Here is an 18,562-nt window from a genome sequence, read left to right as displayed (position 1 = left end):
CACTAAGGGGTCATGTAACTATGAACGGTACCAACTTGGAACAAGTAGGGGTGATGACCTACCTAGGGGTGGTTATTGACTATAGGCTGCGCTGGAAGGAGCAGATCGAGGCACTTTGTTTAAAATTTGCCTGTTTATCGGGTTGCCTTGTTAAAGAACAGCGATGCTCCCAAACCAAAAGAGTCTTGCCAGCGCTAAAAATTTACAATGCTAAAATTAGTTCAGCCATCCTCTATGGTTCGGATCTATGGGGTAATGTAGATCTTGCCTCATTAGATAAAATCCAGAATAAGTTTTTCCGTAGTTTGGTAGGTCTCCCATTATCGACACCATCACTCCCCCTTATGCTAGATATGGGCTGCCAATCCATCAAAAATCAGGCAAAATATAGGATGGTTGCCCTATGGAGACGTATATGGTCCACTCCAGAACTCTCCATGTTTGCAAATGAGATTCTGGATGTGAGATCGATACTAGGGTCAGGGAACCTATCCTGTTTTAAAAAGGTGAAGGCTATACTTTACAGAATGGGTCTTCATATGCAGTGGTCAGATCCGGTAAATCAGGTATTCCCGTCGAAAAAAGAATATAAACTTCTGTTTTGGGCTACTGTAAAAGAAGATTTGGTTTTCCTTTCACAGAATCCCAACCTGACAGGCATTTTTTTGTTCCATAAAGTGGTTCCTCACACTGAGACATATTGGGACACTATTACCAAAGGCGCAGATAGGAAACTCTATCCTCAATTTAGAGTTGGCACACTGCCAATAAGGGAGTTTACCAACAAATGGCATAATCAACCATCTTTGCACTGTCCCTGGTATAGTGAGCAAAAGGAAACTATGGGCCATTTTCTTGTTGCTTGTCCAGCATACTGTGCACCACGTCAGAAATGGCTAAAACCCATCTGCAGAAGGGTTAATATACGGGTGTGGGAAGAAGCGTTGCTAATACTAAGATCTAATACAGCAGAGTGGATCTCCATAGGTATGGCGAAATTCCTTGGATGGGCGTGGACCATCAGAGCTAGGCACCTTTCAGGAAGATAACTGAGATTATTGAGATAACTGTATAAGAGGGAATTTACTCACTGTAGTTGCTTATTAATTGATGGAATGAATTGTGATTTGTAAAAATTCTTTTGATTTTTAAAAACGTCTTTTGATGCTATTTAATTAACTTTTTTAAAGAGTAATGATTGGTTGTATAGAACCTTTTTAAGATTTGTATCAATCTTGCTGTATTTTTGTATGTATTTTTTATCTGTTGTAAGACGTTAAAAACTGAAACTGACATTAAGCATATTGGACACCACAGACAATTTCTAAAATGGGAAGTTCTGTGACTAAGACATGTCCGAAATGCGGAGAAGATAGCGCATACGAGATCCACATGTTTTGGCGGTATCCTCTATTACAAGCCTTCTGGCAGAAAGTGGGTACGACCATATCAGACATTTTGGGCCAGGAGATGAAGTTAACTATTCCCTCTATTATCTTTGGAGTGTTACCAGAGAATTCTGCTAATCAAATCTTAACAAAAAATCATAAAGCCCTTTTTTTCCACACTGGTCCTTCTTGCTCGGAGAGAAATATGTATTAAATGGATCCATCCCTGTTCCTCTACAGAAGAGGAATGGATATATTCCATTAAAAGGGTATCCCTTCTAGATTTTTCAGGTAAACAGACCAAGAAAACAAAATATTGGGAAATCTGGGATGATTGGGTTGAGAATTTCACCTTAAATACAGACTAGTAAGCACCATGTACACAAATTGCGCTCTTGGTTTCTGCTTCACTCTTCACTATTCCTTTTTTCTTTTCTTTTCTTTCTACAGTCCAATGATTATCAATATGCTAAAGAGGTTGCTTTGGTGGTCGGGATGCTGCTGCTAAAAAAAAGCACCTGTCTAAAGAAAAACTCAGGATTTAATGACACTCCTAAATCAAGTGGCTAAATTGGTGTCCTGGAGATGAATTTCATCCTTCCTTCCCTTGTGGAGTGGCCGGGAACAAGTAAAACACCTGCCGAATGGTTTTGGTTTATGCACTTTATCTTTGAATTTAACAGCAAAACTTGGATAAATGAGGACTAAAAAAAAATAAAACCTTTAGTGAATTGCATTTTATTATAACAGTGTAACCAATCCATTAGTTGATGCAATAGATTCCTACAGTAACAGGATAAATGAAGAAACACTCATTGCAGAGGCCTATCACCCGGAATAGTGCAGCTAGCAGAGGAAAATTAAAAATGGAATGCAATGGACGATGAAAGCTCGGATGACGACTTTGAAGGGGGTTGATGAATCTGGAGGGAGGGGAGTATGCATACCAAATATAATGGTAATACAAATAGAAGCTCAGAGAGAAATGATTCAATTGTAAAAATATTTTTTGATGATTGTAACCTTGAAATGTACCCATGCCGACTGTCTTTTTGTTTTGTGTAATAAAACCAATAAAAAATGTTTTTTTTTTTTAAATGGAATGCAATACATAGTTGTTGTAGTTTCATGATATTTAAGTCTCTTAAGTAACTCGAAACTACAAAATCCATGTATTGCATTCCATTTTTATTAATTTCTTTAGTTGCAATCTATGTATATTAATCCAGAAATGTAAATCTATGGAAAACATGTTATTTATGTTTTCTGGAAGATAGCTTTATCGGTTACTGCCATGAAATTAGTGTATATCCTCTTTATCATCAAAATTAATTTATATTATTTGTACTAGTATGCCGCTTTTCGAGGCCCTATAGATTCCGTTGCTTGCAAACCGATAATATCAAGTTATTTTCATGATACAGAGGATGTACGCTAATTTCATAATAACGCCCATGGGGAAGTCTTTCAACATGAAACACGAGTTGGCTAGAGGGGTAGAATTTGAAATTAACAAGTATCAACTTTGACAAAGACTTGGACTTTTGTTTTCTGATGCTCGAAGGTCTTTTTTTAAAATTTTGGATCTTTCCTGTTCTTGATGTGTTTGATGGCCACCTCATTCCTAGTGAAGCACCTGTTCACATTAAGAAGATTATGTAGCATTTAGCATCATTATATGTGGGGATGTGGCCTGCAGTTTATCCTCTTAGCCATCATATTATTAGTATCACACATTTTGGGTCGCTGCTTTATATTATTTTTAACAGGGCTCTAAAGATGGGGTTGTGAAGTGAATGGAGGTTGCTTAAAATAAAGGGACGGTTTTGTAGTTCACAACATACCAGCATAGTCTGTTCTGACCGAGCTGTCTTCAATTGAACAAAACGGCAGCCCTTGTAATGGTGCATCACAAAGGACGAATGATGATGCTTCATACTAACTCTGATAGAAAATCAGTAGCATTCCTACATTGTGGAGCAATGGGCTGGTTCTCACTTTGACTTCTGCATCTGCTACCAAGGCCCTCTTCCATCTGAAATCGTACACACATTGCACAGACTCACATTGGATTGCCTACCAGACTTGGCATTCACTGGTTTTATCTCTAATTTTCTGAAAAAGAGAAAAATGCAACTTGAGATGAAATTCAGTGGCGGCAACCAACCTGAGAATGTTTTGATAATTGTCCTACACACTTTCATCATCCTTGGGGCTTGTTTGGACAAGTCGGTCTTCAGGTGACAAGGCAAATGCACATGAAGAGGCATGTGTGGCAAAGAGAAATGTCAATTAAAACAGAAGTTTATTTGTAGCAGCACAGCAATGCGTCCTCCAGGCTGGACAGCTCCAGTTCAACTGCAGGGCAGCCAGGAATTCCAGAATCCACATTCTCCTGGAATCCAGACTGCACTACAAAACATAAACATGGCATGTGCAGGGAATGTATGCTAATATATGCCAATGAAAGATAATAATAAATCAACTGCATACATTGCTCACAAGGTGCATAAGCAATAAAGGGCCAAAAAGTAATATTACCATAGGAAGCTGCAGGGAGTGCTCGGCAAGTAATAAACACCTTTCTAAACTGGCGCTTTACAAAGTAATTCTTGAATCCAACTGAATACATAGACGTTATATTGTAATTTTGATCTCTATGATGAAACACAAGCATCGTATTCCAACAAAGAGGCTGGATTGGAGCAAGAACATTACTAGGTAACATTAATAGGTTCAGAGTTAGCCATACACCTGGGCAACAAGTTACGGCAAGATATAAATTATAGGAACCATCTATCATAAAAAGACATCTGCGCACAATTAACAAATGGGCAACTTATTGTCTACTTTGTTAAAAACAACCCATGCATGAACAATCCCTTCGTTCACTCCAGGTCCACAGTAAAAATGTGTAAAGAATGATTTGTGGCTTACAATCAAAAGAACACTTAATAATGGCACCATGACAACAGTATGACTGACTTCTTTTTATTTCAGAGGGCCAATAAAAACGTTGATAGTTTTATTTGGGTTATTTATTTACTTTAAGAACTGATAAGGGCGCTCACCAGCTTTGTAAGGCTGCCACTGTACAAAACAGAATGCAAAGACATAAATACATGAAAAAGAAAAACAAGACAAAACAAAAAGAGCAAAATGGGTGAAAATGTAGAAAAAGGGAGCAAATAAATAAAAAAGTACAGAAATTAACATACTTAAGGAAAAGAACACCCCCGTAGAAAATCACAGTTTTGAAGTGTGCTGTAAAAGCCTGATAAAAGAAGAAATAGTGAAAAGTCTGCATTCAACAAGAAGAGCTTTCCATAAGTGTGGGGTAGCTGCAGAGATTGACCGATGCCACGTGTTAACAGTCAGAAGAGTCTGTTTTGAACAGGAGGGATGGTGTAGGATGTGATGAGAAGAAATTCACTTTGACAGCAGCAAGACAGTCCCATAGACAGGACATCTCAAACATAGATCACAGATATGCTTAGAGCAAGGTAAGGTCAGCAATCTGGTGAATGTGATGGCACATCTCTCAGGGGCTCCACGTAGACACTGGGGTCTATGAAGGGCCAGGAATGATAAATCATCACGATATCCACCTAACATAAACTCCCAGTGATTTTGAATGGTCAGTGAATACGCTGAAAATACTGAAGACACCGCTCAACTGGGCCCACGTAGAACACCCCAATAGAGATGCTAAATAACACATCGCTATGATCAAACAACGGGTTGCACTGCATGTTACGGAGATGAGACAAGAGCAGACAGACCCAAGTTGAATAGACTTGTATAACCAGGTATAAAAGATTGGTGCCAGTCCCACCAATGTCCCTGCATCAGGCCGGAATGGATAACAGAGAATCCTGAACGACTGTATTAAATGCTGCTGAGAGTTCAAGAAGGCACGGAAACCGGCACATCTCCTCCTGAATCCTCATGCAACTGTTCACTATCTAGAGACCAGGGCCGGACTGGCCATAGCAGGTATCAGGCATTTCCCAGGAGGCTGGAAGGGCGAGGGCTGGTTTGGTGTTTGGCAGTGGTGCTCCAATATCGGCCCGAGTAACAAAAGCAGAAGTGCTTCACACCCCTGCCCCTCAGGGTGCTGGTCTGGCAAAAATGCCAGGGCTGCTTTGGATTCCCAATCTGACCCTGCCCGAGACTGGTGCCTTACTTTCAAATCAGAGGCCAAACCAGAGTGGTAGGGGAGGCATGTATTGTGTTTTTGTAATGGTAGAGTTGCATTTCATTCAAAGCACTTTCTTAGTAGAGGAACAGCAGTAAAAAGTTTGAAGTTGGGAAGTTTGTTGAGCTCAAGAGAAGGTTCCCTGAGTGGGGCAAAGTCTGTCTGGCTTTAAGAAAGCCTGTGAACTCACCCTAGGAAAACGTTTAACAATCTGGAGCGGAACACGCAATATGGCTGAAGAAAGTTAGCTATCAAAGAGGATAATGTTGCATGGATGTCATTTTCATTTATAACAGAATACTAATTCCAAGAGATTCAAGTTCTACTGGCGCATGGAAGGATGTTAATGGGTTGATCTGTAATTTTCTTAGTATGGTGGCATATGCTTCTTTTATATTCCTGATGAAAGAGAGGCTTCTGCCAGAATCGTTTTAATCAGAAAATGAAGAAGTGTTTTGAGAAAGGGCTACGACAATATTTTCTAACTTGTAATAATGGTCTGGGTTAATTCATAGGTCTGTAAATTTGTATAGAAATATCCAATGTTGACCACGCATTTGGTTACCCCCTTCGATGCTCATGACGGAACGGTTCCGTCATGAGCATCGGTCGCGCTGTGCTCATGACGGAACCCGTCCGTCATGACCACACCCGCTAATGGAATGTTCAGCACCGGGGGAGAATCAGCGCCGCAGGCAAGGTGTTAAAGAATGCACACTTTTGCCCAGCTATTCTCTTATTAAATATATACTTATTTTACCCTTGTAGCTCTTGGGAAATGAGGATAAGGATTGTTGAAATCTTTCAACAAATTTCAGTGAAGCAATATCATTGCAAATATTTGGAGGCTATAGTTGGAAAAACGAGGTCAACTTGTTTACATTGGACTAAAGACAGTAAAAGGTGATTATTTTACCTTTCTCACTGAGTAAAACAAAATGTAATGGATATGAATGCTTGAATCAAACTTAACCACTAAGAATTATTATAGGAAGCATTCAATTTGATGGTTTTTGCTAATCTGTTCCACTTAGTCCAGAATCAATTATAGGCAGTAGTAGTGGTATATTTCAATCAGACAAACTGTTTGGATCGATCAAACCCACTAGGAGCTACTCAAGGCAACATTCCATTCCATCATTTTTATTTTGTTAATCTGTGCGATTACAAGCAGGGACTAACTATATTTTGCACTGTTTTTATAATACAGACTGCAATACCTGCATATAAACCTGTCATTAATTTCTTTATTGTAGTCAAGTTGTGATGTCTCCAGTCACATATAATATGGAAAATGAAGTAGCTGCTCAACTGTAATAGCTTATTACAGTTGAGTTGTGACATCCTATTGCCTGCTGCCAGAACTAGCTGCCAAGGTGAAAGGCAGGTCAGAGAGCACCATTCCAGCTGCAGTTTAAACAATGAAAAAGAGAAGTGGTTTTTGGCTTCTACAATCTGTGTTTTTTTTCTCCAAATGAACAGAGATAAGGAGGTATTTATGACAATATGTTTATTTTGTGCATGCTACAGTAGTTCATTACAAGAAAGAAAGAATCTCTATACATGTTACCACTCATTGTGAGCTACAATAATTTTCAATCTGACTTACATTAAACTGGTTGTAATATGCTGTTGCAAAAACGTACTAACTGCTTTTTTGCGTGTTTAATTTCACACTGCAGACTATGCTTCTATTCTTTATGTCTGGGACCTTGCTAATGCTTTGAATCAAGGAGCAAGACAATAAGGACTTAAGCTTTTTTCAGAAAGGTGATGGTACAACCACATATAATGAGGAAAAAAACACCATCCATGACTTTATAAGGATACTCCGCTGTGACTTGCCATATCCTTATAATATACCTCAAGGGGTACTTTATGCCCTATATAAAGTCACCATTGTTTAGAATTGTAAGGGAATGTAAATAAAAATAAATGATGGAAAACTAAGATATATGTATTTAGTCAACAGTTATTTGGTACACATGTTTTTGTAACTGTGGCACTGCAATGAGCGCATTTTCATTAAAACCTACTTTTCTGAACAAAAACGATAAGTATATTATATTAAATTAATTTTAAATTCCCGCATGCTTAGGTTTCGAGCTTTAATGCCCAATCAGTATTTCATAAACAATAGTGTGAAAAAGGGCAACCCGTCGAAAATGGTCACTCACAAAAGACAAATGAAGCGAGCACAAAGCCTACTTAAAGATAGCTGCACAGAGAAGAGATAGTATGTTTGATACTTTCTTCAAAGATCCTTTCCACTATATGTAAATACCCATTGTTTCCAAAAACAACTGCTTCACTGCTCTGCTGGATGTTCACCCTCAACATCATACATGCGCGTCGGCAGCTTTAGACAACCCTGATCCCCACATTGCCCTGCCTTTTCTGGCATTGGTTGGCATGTAGCTGGTCAATGCCTTCCTTTGGTCTGACTCCTTCCAGGACAACTCATTTTTCAATTAAGAAGATCTTCATAAGCCCAACCAAACTCACATGATCGATTCACACGGATTGGTGTCACTACAACGCATGCTTTTACATCGCATGCCTTTACAACGCGGTTTTTACCATGCAGTCCATTACAACGCATAATGCTTTTAGGCGCTGTATAGTGAATTATTTAATTTACTATTCCAACTCCAGTCCCCGTGGATAGCAGGGAAGGTGTTGGATAGTAAATTAAATATATTCCCTATCCTAGAGCGCCCCCCAGCGCAATGCGTTGTAATGGTATGCGTTGTAATGGTTGCGATGTAATGGTAGTGCGTTGTAAAAAATGCGTTGTAAGTGATGTTCCCCATTCACACAAGTGTCAGCCAGTATGCATGATGGTGTTCTACCACATTATTGAGTTTTTTGTATAGAGCAAAAAACATACAGAATTTAGAATACCATATAACATCAAGGCAAGTATAGGAAAGTATTATTGTTCTTAACTGAACATTTACGTTCCTCGACAATATTTATACTTATAAAGGCATACCTTTACATTTTAATGGTAATCAAAATTCTGGAATCAATATTTCTGTAGGTCGAAAAACAATACTTTTACCTATAATCGTATTTGAAAAGAGTTCCCAAAATAGTCTTCTGAATAAACAAGGTGGCCAGAGTGGAATTTATTGTGATCAATGCATGTACCTCTGAAGATGTATATCAATTAAGAATAACACCAAGAATGCACATGTAGGACTTATGCCAATCTGCTCAGGTCCTGGTGACATAAAAATAAAAGTCAAGGTAGTTTCTGTATGGCCAGGTACTACATGTAGGCTATAAAGGTCTTCTATGGCTTTAGCACTCTGAACGTCTCTGATTTATCCAATTTACTTAATGGCACAAGCCATAAAATCAATGCACTGCATTGTTTTCCAGGAGTAAGCTGTGATAGATAGATTATGAGCCATAGTATTATTGGGCCATGAAGGAAGTCACCCCAACCACATGAGGGTCACGCTTGATGTGAGGAGGGGGAACAACATGAGGCAGGTGATGACCATGACGTGATGCCGAAGACTACAATTAAGCAACTGAGAAGTAAGTGTCTCCAAATATAGCTTGCTTTCATAGTGGTCTGAACAAGTCAGAACATCCATATTTTCTCAATGTCTATTGAAGACCAGAACCAACATTTGGACTTCTTGTGCACGTTTTAAATAAAAAAAAAAACATATGTTTTTAAAAAGAAATCAATAAAAAGAAAGACAAGCCCCATTGTTGGTCATACAGCCACATCTTACAACAATAATCGTTGGGTCTGCAGACAAAATTCAATGATAAAGCAAAGTGGTTCACAAAAGCTAAACCCTCGCATAAGAGAAAACTGAACAGACAACAAATCATCAAATTCTGACACTTTTTCATACCTCAGGTATCCTGGGTGGTGGTTTCTTCATTTTTCCTTCTGGGGCTTTCTCCTTCAGATGGACTGTATGTACATCTAGTGTTCCAATCAAGGTATTTGGCTTGAACTTTATTGGTACTTGAGTTTCGCTTGCCGTAATTTCAAGAAAATGATGAGCTGGATTTAGGTGGTATCGACTGCACAACTCCACCAGCAGATCTATCATCGCTTTACTGTAGAAGGTAAGAAATATAGCAGGACTTCAGTGATGCTTGTTTGTTCTTGTACATAGTGTTAGCGTCAGCCATTTGCAATCTGGGATACTTCATTACATTGCCTTAACACTGAAAACATGTTTAAGTCGATAAATGATGTCACAGCATGAGTCTGTATAGTGAAAATCATACTAGCAACAGTTTTACATTCAATCACACTTATAGCAGACCATCCTATGCTGTTTTATATCAAAATAAATCTGGATGTGCATAAAAGTATTAGAGACTCGTGCTATCCCCAGTTGTTCCCATCCAAACTCCTTCCTAGAATCCACAGTTAAAATTGTGGGAAGAATGGTCTGGGATAGGTTAACAGCGTGAATGCAGCACAATAATATAATTTCAAGGATAGGTACTATGGAACAGTGCTTAAAACTACATCTTTTAATTATTAAGTACAGATTTTCTAAGCGCAGTTCCATGTACCTGGCTTACATGGATATCTCCTGCACATTTGACAGCATTGTTAGATCTAACTGCTTCAACACCCTCCGCATGCTCCGTAGGATCTACAAGTGGATCCCCACTGAAACGAGAAGAAGATTCACCCAGGCCCTTGTCAGCAGTAGGTTGGACTATGGAAACGCCCTCTACGCAGGAGCCTCGGCCAAACTCATGAGACGGCTCCAACGCATCCAGAACGCCTCTCCACGCCTGATCCTCGACATCCCTCGCCGCAGCCACATCACACCCCACCTGAGAGACCTGCACTGGCTCCCGGTCAACAAGAGGATAACCTTCAAGCTCCTCACCCACGCACACAAGGCACTCCACAACACCGGACCAACGTACCTCAACAGACGACTCAGCTTCTACACCCCAACCCACCAGCTCCGCTCTGCCGACCTCGACCTCGCTACAGTCTCCCACTTCCGAAGAGCGAACTCAGGCCGCAGATCGTTCTCCCACCTCGCAGCAAACACCCTCCCCATCCACATACGGCAGACCCAAGGCCTGCTGACCTTCAGAAAACTCCTCAAGACCTGGCTTTTCGAGCAGTAGCAGCATTCCCCACCCCAGCGCCTTGAGACCCTCACGGGTGAGTAGTGCGCTTTACAAATGATATGATTGATTGATATGAAAATAGTTGTGGGTGAAATAGTCCTGAGTCCTACTAACATTGTATTTTATTGTTTTACGGCTTCCCACTGTATCATCACAACTGTTTAATAAAAAGAGAATTTAAAAATAAAACAAATATAAATAAAGAAATAGTTGTGGATGGAGAAAGGCATTGTTGCCTTTCTATAAGCCTTGCATTTTGATCTCACAACTACTGTCACATAAAGGAATGGGGCGGAATGTACAGAGCAGTTTGGACAGTATAGGGGGGGTAAGGCTGGGCTGTATCCTTGCCTATTTGTTATTTTTATTTGATATGAATAGACTTGAAACTGGGTTGATAATGAATGGCAAGGATATGCCCAAAGTTAATTACAAAGCAGACCCAGTTCTTCAGTATGAATACAAAGCCACGTTGTTGGCTAGAACGTCTAATGGGCTCAAACCTTTTTGGGATGCCATTGTTATTTTTAAGGGCCAAATCAATCTTGAGCCCAACCTTGCTAAAACCTTTTTAATGGTCTGTGGTCCAAGCCATATTAAGTCTCGCTGTTTGACCAACCATGGTAAACCAGTCTCGAGAGCCCATGAGTTTTGTTATCTGGGAGTCTTTTTTTATTTTCTGTGCACCTAGGTGCCGTGCCTGACCAGGAGAATCCAGAGATTTGTAAATGCTATATGGTTTCTTTTTAACTGGGCTCCAACCATAGGAGAGAAACCTATCTCTGCCCTGTTATAAACAGGCCTCGAAAAGTCTACTCGCCCACTCACAATTTGAAGTCAAATTTAATTGTGTCGAGCTAGCACCTAATAGTCCCATCTGGGAGGGAACTTAGGTTGGAAAGGAACAGGTGTGCTGTTCATTCAGAAAATGAAAGAGTGATAAAGATGCAATTGAATCTTGTTTTTAACTTGCCACATTTACTGTTTGTTCAAGTAAAGAGGTCAACTGCCAGTGCTTGGAAAATGGAGTTTATATTTCTCTCTCTTACTAGAGTTAGAGTCAAGTGAGCTGTCTGAAGATGTCAGTTATTTTTTCCCTAACACATAACATTTAAATAAATAGCCTGTAAGTTAATATTACTAATATTTCAAAATATATAAGGAATAATTAAAGCACGTTTTTTGTAATTAAGGTGTGATGCAAAAAAAGAGTTAATTGGGAGCAAAACAACCAGAACACTTTACTTGATGATGTGCAAAAGGCATATATTTGCAGAAACTCTATTTTCAAACATTATTGTTTGTACACTATATAGTTTTATCAGTAAAAATGCATGTCAGTTGGAAGGATTGTGGCCATTTCAATGTAAAATCTGCTGATTACAAATGGCAGTGTGCTACCACTTCATGTTTTAGTTATTTATGTATTAAAAAGGATAGTTTTTAAACATGATTTGAGAAACATTCCTGCTCCCGCCCTTATGACAATGCTTTTAATGAACTAAGAGGCAATTCAGGGGTCATGTGCATCCGATATGTGGCTAGATTTGTATTATATAAGGAAAAAAGTTTTGTCTATTAAATTAAACAAAAGAGTTTTTTTGTACAGCAGACATGCCAAACTCTCACATTTGAAGGAACTCTCATATGTGATAATGAAGGAAATGGCGGTTCAATGAATCAAAATATTTGCCCACAATCACATCATTTGAAACCAGTTATGGGTAAAGAGCGTTACAAATAGGTCAAGTAGATTATTTAAGTCACTTGACCTCCAGGTCTAGTCATATTTTTATGATTTTTCGAGGCCTGATAAAAATGTATAAGAGGATGTGTTTACCAGTCCTAACATACGATTCTGGCGTGTGGGGTTATAAAAGTGTGAGGTCTCTTCAGCTCAAGGACAGACGGTGAGTTAGATCAAATTTCTTGGCCCTAAGACAACAGGAAAGGGAGGCTGTGGAGCAGCTTAAATCATTTAATGTTAAGCACGCCTTTATATGAACCAATATGGGTCCGGAGCTGCATTTGGATTGGGTGCTTTCTACTTGGGATCAGATTTTATTAACCAGATTTAGATTTGGGCTAACTAGAAGCCACTTATACATTCCACTGGTCCAGTCTGTGGCTGTTTCATTTGTCCATGTGATGAGCATTCAGTACAAACTCAGGCCCTGATTATAATATCGGCTAGGCGGACCGCCAACCGCTATCACGGCAGACAGGAGACTGCTCAACAAGCAATCTGCGTTCCAACTGCCCAATTGCGATAGGACCATTGTGCTGGGGGTCAGAAAGTGCTCTTTAACACTGCGGCTTGTACTGCGGCCCAGGAAAAGGGCAGCAGCACAAGCCATAGTGTTAAAGAGCACTTTGTGCACATCCATGCACTGTGTGCCCTGCACCATGCGGTGGAGGACACACAGTGCATGGGTGTCCATTGGGGCACTACAAGTGACCCCAAGGCCAATTTGTAGTGGCCCATGAGGGACAGAGGCCATGTTTGGGGCCCCCAAAGTCCCTTTTCGAAAGCCTTTTCATGGCAGTCTTCCCACTATGAAAAGGCTATTGGAAAGAGACATCGTAATCCCGATGGCGGTGCCTGCCTCAGAACCGCCTCTTGTCAGGACTACGATTCTGACCGCCACCCCATCAGGATCTGAGACCCAGGCAGAGATGGTGGTCTTCCCCCCAACTGCTAACAGTCCGACCGCATGCATCAAAATACGGCGGTCGTACCGAAGGGCTGTCTGTCGGACAGACCACCCCAGACGCCTATCGGTGGCGCTCCGCCCGACATATTAATTAGGCCCTTTGTTACAATTTAAGTTTTTGTGTAAATGTTATCGTCCATTTGGTAAAAAGTTTTTATTTCCTGTTTTAGTTTGGGGACGGTAAGGTGCAGACTAAGCATGGGCGGAAATCCGTTCCGCACGCGGATTTTGCGGATTGTTGGTAAATTCGCAATCCGCGAACGCTCGCGAATTTACCGAAAATCCGCAAATTCGCACACAGCAGATTTTTTTTTCTTGGTGATACAATTTTGCGGCGTGCGGCGTTCACTTACCATCATTCAGCATTTGCCGAGTTGTTTTTCTCAATATTTTGCGAGTGCTGTGCCATTTTGGATCTTGCTGCGGGATCCCGCGGGAGTTTGGCGCGGGAGTTTTGCGAACATATAGGTGCGGCGGGCAGCAACAATCTCGCACTAGCGAAATTACAAAATTTGCAATTCTGCACAAGAAATCCACTAGCAAGCAGCATAGACCTTCTGAAAATGATGATTTTTATCAGAATAACTCCTCAGGTTGGCATTTGCCTGCACTTTTTTGGATTTGAGGCCTTTTGACTTTCTTTGGATCACTTTTGGATTAGAAATCAACTTTCACAAGTAAGTTTGTTTGGGGCATTACAGTTGCTGTTCTGCAGAAAAATGAGTTTTGCAAAACTGAAAGCACTCAGCAGGTGCAAAAGTTCACTCATCATTAGTAACCATTCCCTGTAGTACTTCCTGAGGGGCCCCTCCAGAGTTCAGTTGCCTATGTTTGTTTGGAGCATTACAGTTGCTGTTCTGCAGAAAAACGACTTTTGCAAAACTGAAAGCACTCAGCAGGTGCAAAAGTTCAAACTCATCATTAGTAATAGTAACCATTCACTGTAGTGCTTCCTGACTGGGGTCCCCCAGAGTTCAGTTGCTAGTTGCAACAATTCTATGACCCTGCTCTGACCCTCACAGCAGGCTCATAGAATAGCTACAAGTAGGCCACAAAGGTTCTGGAAAAAAAATTGCACTGCAACAGAAAGCAAATTACAGGTAAGGAAGCAGGTGCCAGACTGGAATTTTAAAACAGTGACACATTAATAAATCAACCCCAAATTAATTCATGTCAGTTGAAGCAGGGCAGGTGTGCTTGATTTTTCCCCCCATAATCTACAGTGATGATGAACCAGAGGGTGGCATTGATGTACCAGAGGGTGGCAGTGGTGAAACAGAGGGTGCTGGGAACCTGTGATGATGTACCAGACGTAGAAACAACATAGTCGCGACCGTTGCGAGCCGACAACTAAGTTTGCAATTGCGAACTGGTACAAAAGCCTCGCGAACTGGCAGAAACCCTTGCGAACACAAAATAAAATTCGCAAATTCGCGAGAATTCGCAGATTTTGCGGATTGCGAGTTCGCAAATACGCAAATTCGCGAACGCCAGATTCGCAAAATTCGCCCATGCTTAGTGCAGACCTCCTTTACTATTTCTTCAACAGCTCAGCTCACCTTCAGTCTGTTCTAGTTGTTGTTCTTTTCTGAAGATTCTGCTATGACATAAGAAATCATTTATGTTTTAAACTTGTTGGGTTTTAAGATACTGCACCTTACTGTATTAGTTACTGTTTTATTATGACCTGCTGGAACACTTATTGATATTGTAATATCACGCTTATATTTTTATTTATACCTTATGCTTTAATGGTTATTTTTAAAAGATCGAATAAAGCCTACTACACTGCTACTACCACTACTACTATTCCCTGATCAGAGAGGTTCTAGATCCACCCTTTGCAACTCATGCTCTGCTTGCATTTTCTTTCCGTTTGCCCACTCTTTTTTGAGGTCTTCATGTTCTTCCAGGTGTCCCCAATTTCCACTTTCTCCCCATTTTTTTTAATTTACTATTGCGCCCAAATGTGAGCCCTTTCAAATACTTAAATCTGTGAGAGAAGAAATTGCCAGACCAGTACCTCTTCTGACAATGCTTGTCAAAAGAATTTGTGGGTCCTGGGTCACTAGCTTCTTATGGAGCCCCTCTATGGCTTTGTGGCATCACAATTAACTCCTTCAGAATAGAACCAATGAATATTTAAAGGCTACTCAAGCATATGGCGCCACCTAGTGGCGGCTGCTATTGCGAACGTATATATAACACAGGAATATATAACAGCAGGCTAGACCCGCTTTCCTGCTATATAAATTAATTTTGCAGCATCAGTGTGGGGCCCTGAAAAAATGTGGGGCCTGGGTACAAACAACCATGTCTGCTCCACCCCATATATTAGCCCTGCCTCGGACCCTTTTTCTTCAGGTCCTTCGATAAGACATTACTTGCTGATGCATCATTTATTTAGAGATGCAAACAAAGTACTGAAGCTTTAATCCTACCTATACAGTATCCTACTGGTACAGTTTTTGCAGCATTCAGGTTGGTACTGTTAAGTCACAAATGTCAGCAATAGGTTTACCAGTTATGGGTTAGGCAGACTACTGGTTCAGAGTCGCTTTTCTGGTATTAATAGCTGCTCTCCACCCTTCCACTCAATGCAGAAACGTTCACTCTATCAATTACCCTTCACTGGTTTCCTGGAGGATCACGTATACTTTCCTACTGTGAATCTTAAAAGAAGGAGAAATGCAGCTGTTTAACTTTACACATTTTTTAAGCCATTGCAATTTATGATCGAGAAAATTGATCAAATTTTTCTTTTTTGTTTTTGCACAGGGCTTGACACCTTGGCAGCGCGGCCGATTTTGCGGAAGTGCAGCACTTCCGCAAAACGGGCGGGGCCGCGTCGGCCATTGGCCGACGGCAGCACCAGCGAGGTAGCGTTGCCGTCGGCCAATGGCCGAAGGCAGCATGGAAGGGGTTAATAACAAGACATGTAAATGGGTGAAGGCAATATATGTTATTTACATAGCCTAGAACGGTTCAAAGTAGGATGTTTACTGCTATATATATAAATGTTTCTAATCATAATAATTGTTATTAGATCTAGAATTGTGATCTCTAGATTTGTGCCATTACTGATTACCCTCTACTTAACCTCTCCCTGTTGCTAAGTTGAAATCACTTTAAGTAACATGAACAATAATAATATTATATATTAATAGGTCCCTAATACTCTGGTCACTGGAATTTTGTGGCAATTGAGGACCAAATTGCAGGCAGGGTTGACTAAATTATGCAGCAAGAAAAGTCAAGTTTTGTGGCATTAATGTGCCACATTTTGTCATTTTAATTCACATTAATCCTATCTGGCTAAATGTTTGTCCTTCTTAGTTCTAGTTTAAGAATTGAAAGCAGCAGTCAGCAACTAAAAGGTGGCCAGTTAACCTTTCCAAATTGGGCAACTCGCCTTTAATAACATTTTATTTGAACTAGAAACAGGTTTTTTTGCTGAAATTTGCAAATTATGCAATAAATGATCGATTATGTAGCAAGGGCTGAAAAACTGTAATTATGTAGAAAATTCAGCTGGCTTAGAATCACATACTATCAATGTCCCTGCTATTAACTTGAAGAATGGATGGATGTTCCACCATGCTATAGATTTATTGTGGGAGACAAATATTGAGTCAAATGTATTGTGATGAAAGGCATTGTGGGAGAAAATATTGCAGGCAAGAATATAATATTTGTAAGTATTTTTTTAATATTGTTGGTAACATCTTGTGTTTAATATCTCTGTAATGTATATTGCTGTTTTATGGTTTTTTGATTATAATTTGACATTGTTTAAAACATATATGTTACATTTTTCATTATAAGTTTAGGTGAGAGATGTTGAGTTAATAGTGGAATGGGTGGGGAGAGTAAATTCACATATTTTTTTAAACAATATTAATTGTAATATTTTTGGAACATATAAATGTAAATATTTTAGTAACATTTGAAAAAATATTTTTAATCGATTACCTCTTTTGTTTCGTTTACCATGGCGAATGTGAAATTCTGGCTTAACTTTGAAAAAGACGAGTGGCATTGCCCATGGATCCGAACAAAAGCAACACGCAAATAAGAGATGCATCCTTTGCCTGAGCCTATTTCTCTCACTCTAACTTGTCCTCAGACACAAACCAAGGTAATGTAATTTAAAGAGGCGACAAAAAACAGGGAAGAAATACGCATTATGTGGCCCCCAGGGGAAGTGAGGTCGACAGGCCAGTCTTCCCCTGGGGTGTTCGTGCGAGACAAGGATAGGGTGTTTAGGCAGTGTAGGGGTGGGCTTCGGGGTGGGGTTTTAGGCAAAAGGTTATAAGGGGGCAGTAGAGGAAGTTCTTCCTCTTCCTGTCCCCAGCGCCTCAGGGTGGAGGTTAGGAAAAGTTTTGACCACCCTCCCACCCTACTTGTTTTAGGAGTGGGAAAGGGTATTGGCTTTGAATAGCGTGCCAGTTTAGGATGGGTTGCTAGCAGTATTTGGGAGGGGAGGGGAGTCCATGACGGGCATACTCACCCTTCCGGGGAGGGGGATACAGGTGCAGGATGGGGGTGTGGCAGGCAAGGCAGGAGTGGAATGGCGGGAGATGCTGGAAGAGGTAGAAAGAGACGTGAGGAAGCGAATGGTATAAGTGAAGAGGTCACGGGGTGAATTGGGAGTGAGTAACTGGAGTGTGGGAGTGATGATGGATGAAAGACATGAGGTTGGGGATTGTTAATTGTTATTGGTGTTAGGTTTAAGTTTGGTTGTTCAACCCTGTGCTAATAAATGCCCTTTTACGCTAGCTAACAGCGTGGAGTGGTTATTGCGGGATGTGGTATGGTAATGAATGTAGACTAAATCAGGACCCACCCACATTACAAGCGGTCAGCGGTGGTGGACACATTCTGGTCGAACGGGCGAGGGGAAGGAAGGTGTAGAATTGTAGGCTATCCTACACTGCAGATCACACATGCCAATTTAAAGGCAGAAGAGAAAATATTCTAAATTCAAAGTCAAACAATAGTCTGACATGGAGGCTGTCTCTAGAAATAAGGGAAGAAATTGGCTCAGATCCCAAATACAACAGTTTCTGCAGCATTTCAACAGCAGAGATCCAGGTCCTAATCATGATGTTAAGTTGCACCATGGG

General features: G+C 40.4%; 1 protein-coding gene across 1 annotated transcript in view; it reads right to left on the bottom strand.

Annotated features, from left to right (window-relative positions):
• Positions 1 to 18,562, bottom strand: part of COBL (cordon-bleu WH2 repeat protein) — a 955,089-nt gene that overhangs the window by 571,891 nt on the left and 364,636 nt on the right. The window contains exon 4 of the mRNA XM_086964957.1: positions 9,465 to 9,675. Coding sequence (XP_086821083.1) covers positions 9,465 to 9,675 — 211 coding nt within the window. The remainder of the gene's footprint in view (positions 1 to 9,464; positions 9,676 to 18,562) is intronic.

Source organism: Lissotriton vulgaris, chromosome 4_1 (genome assembly GCF_964263255.1).
Source record: "Lissotriton vulgaris chromosome 4_1, aLisVul1.2, whole genome shotgun sequence".
NCBI lineage: Eukaryota > Metazoa > Chordata > Amphibia > Caudata > Salamandridae > Lissotriton > Lissotriton vulgaris.
Note: the sequence above shows the minus strand (reverse complement) of the source record. Positions and strands in the feature narration are given on the sequence as shown.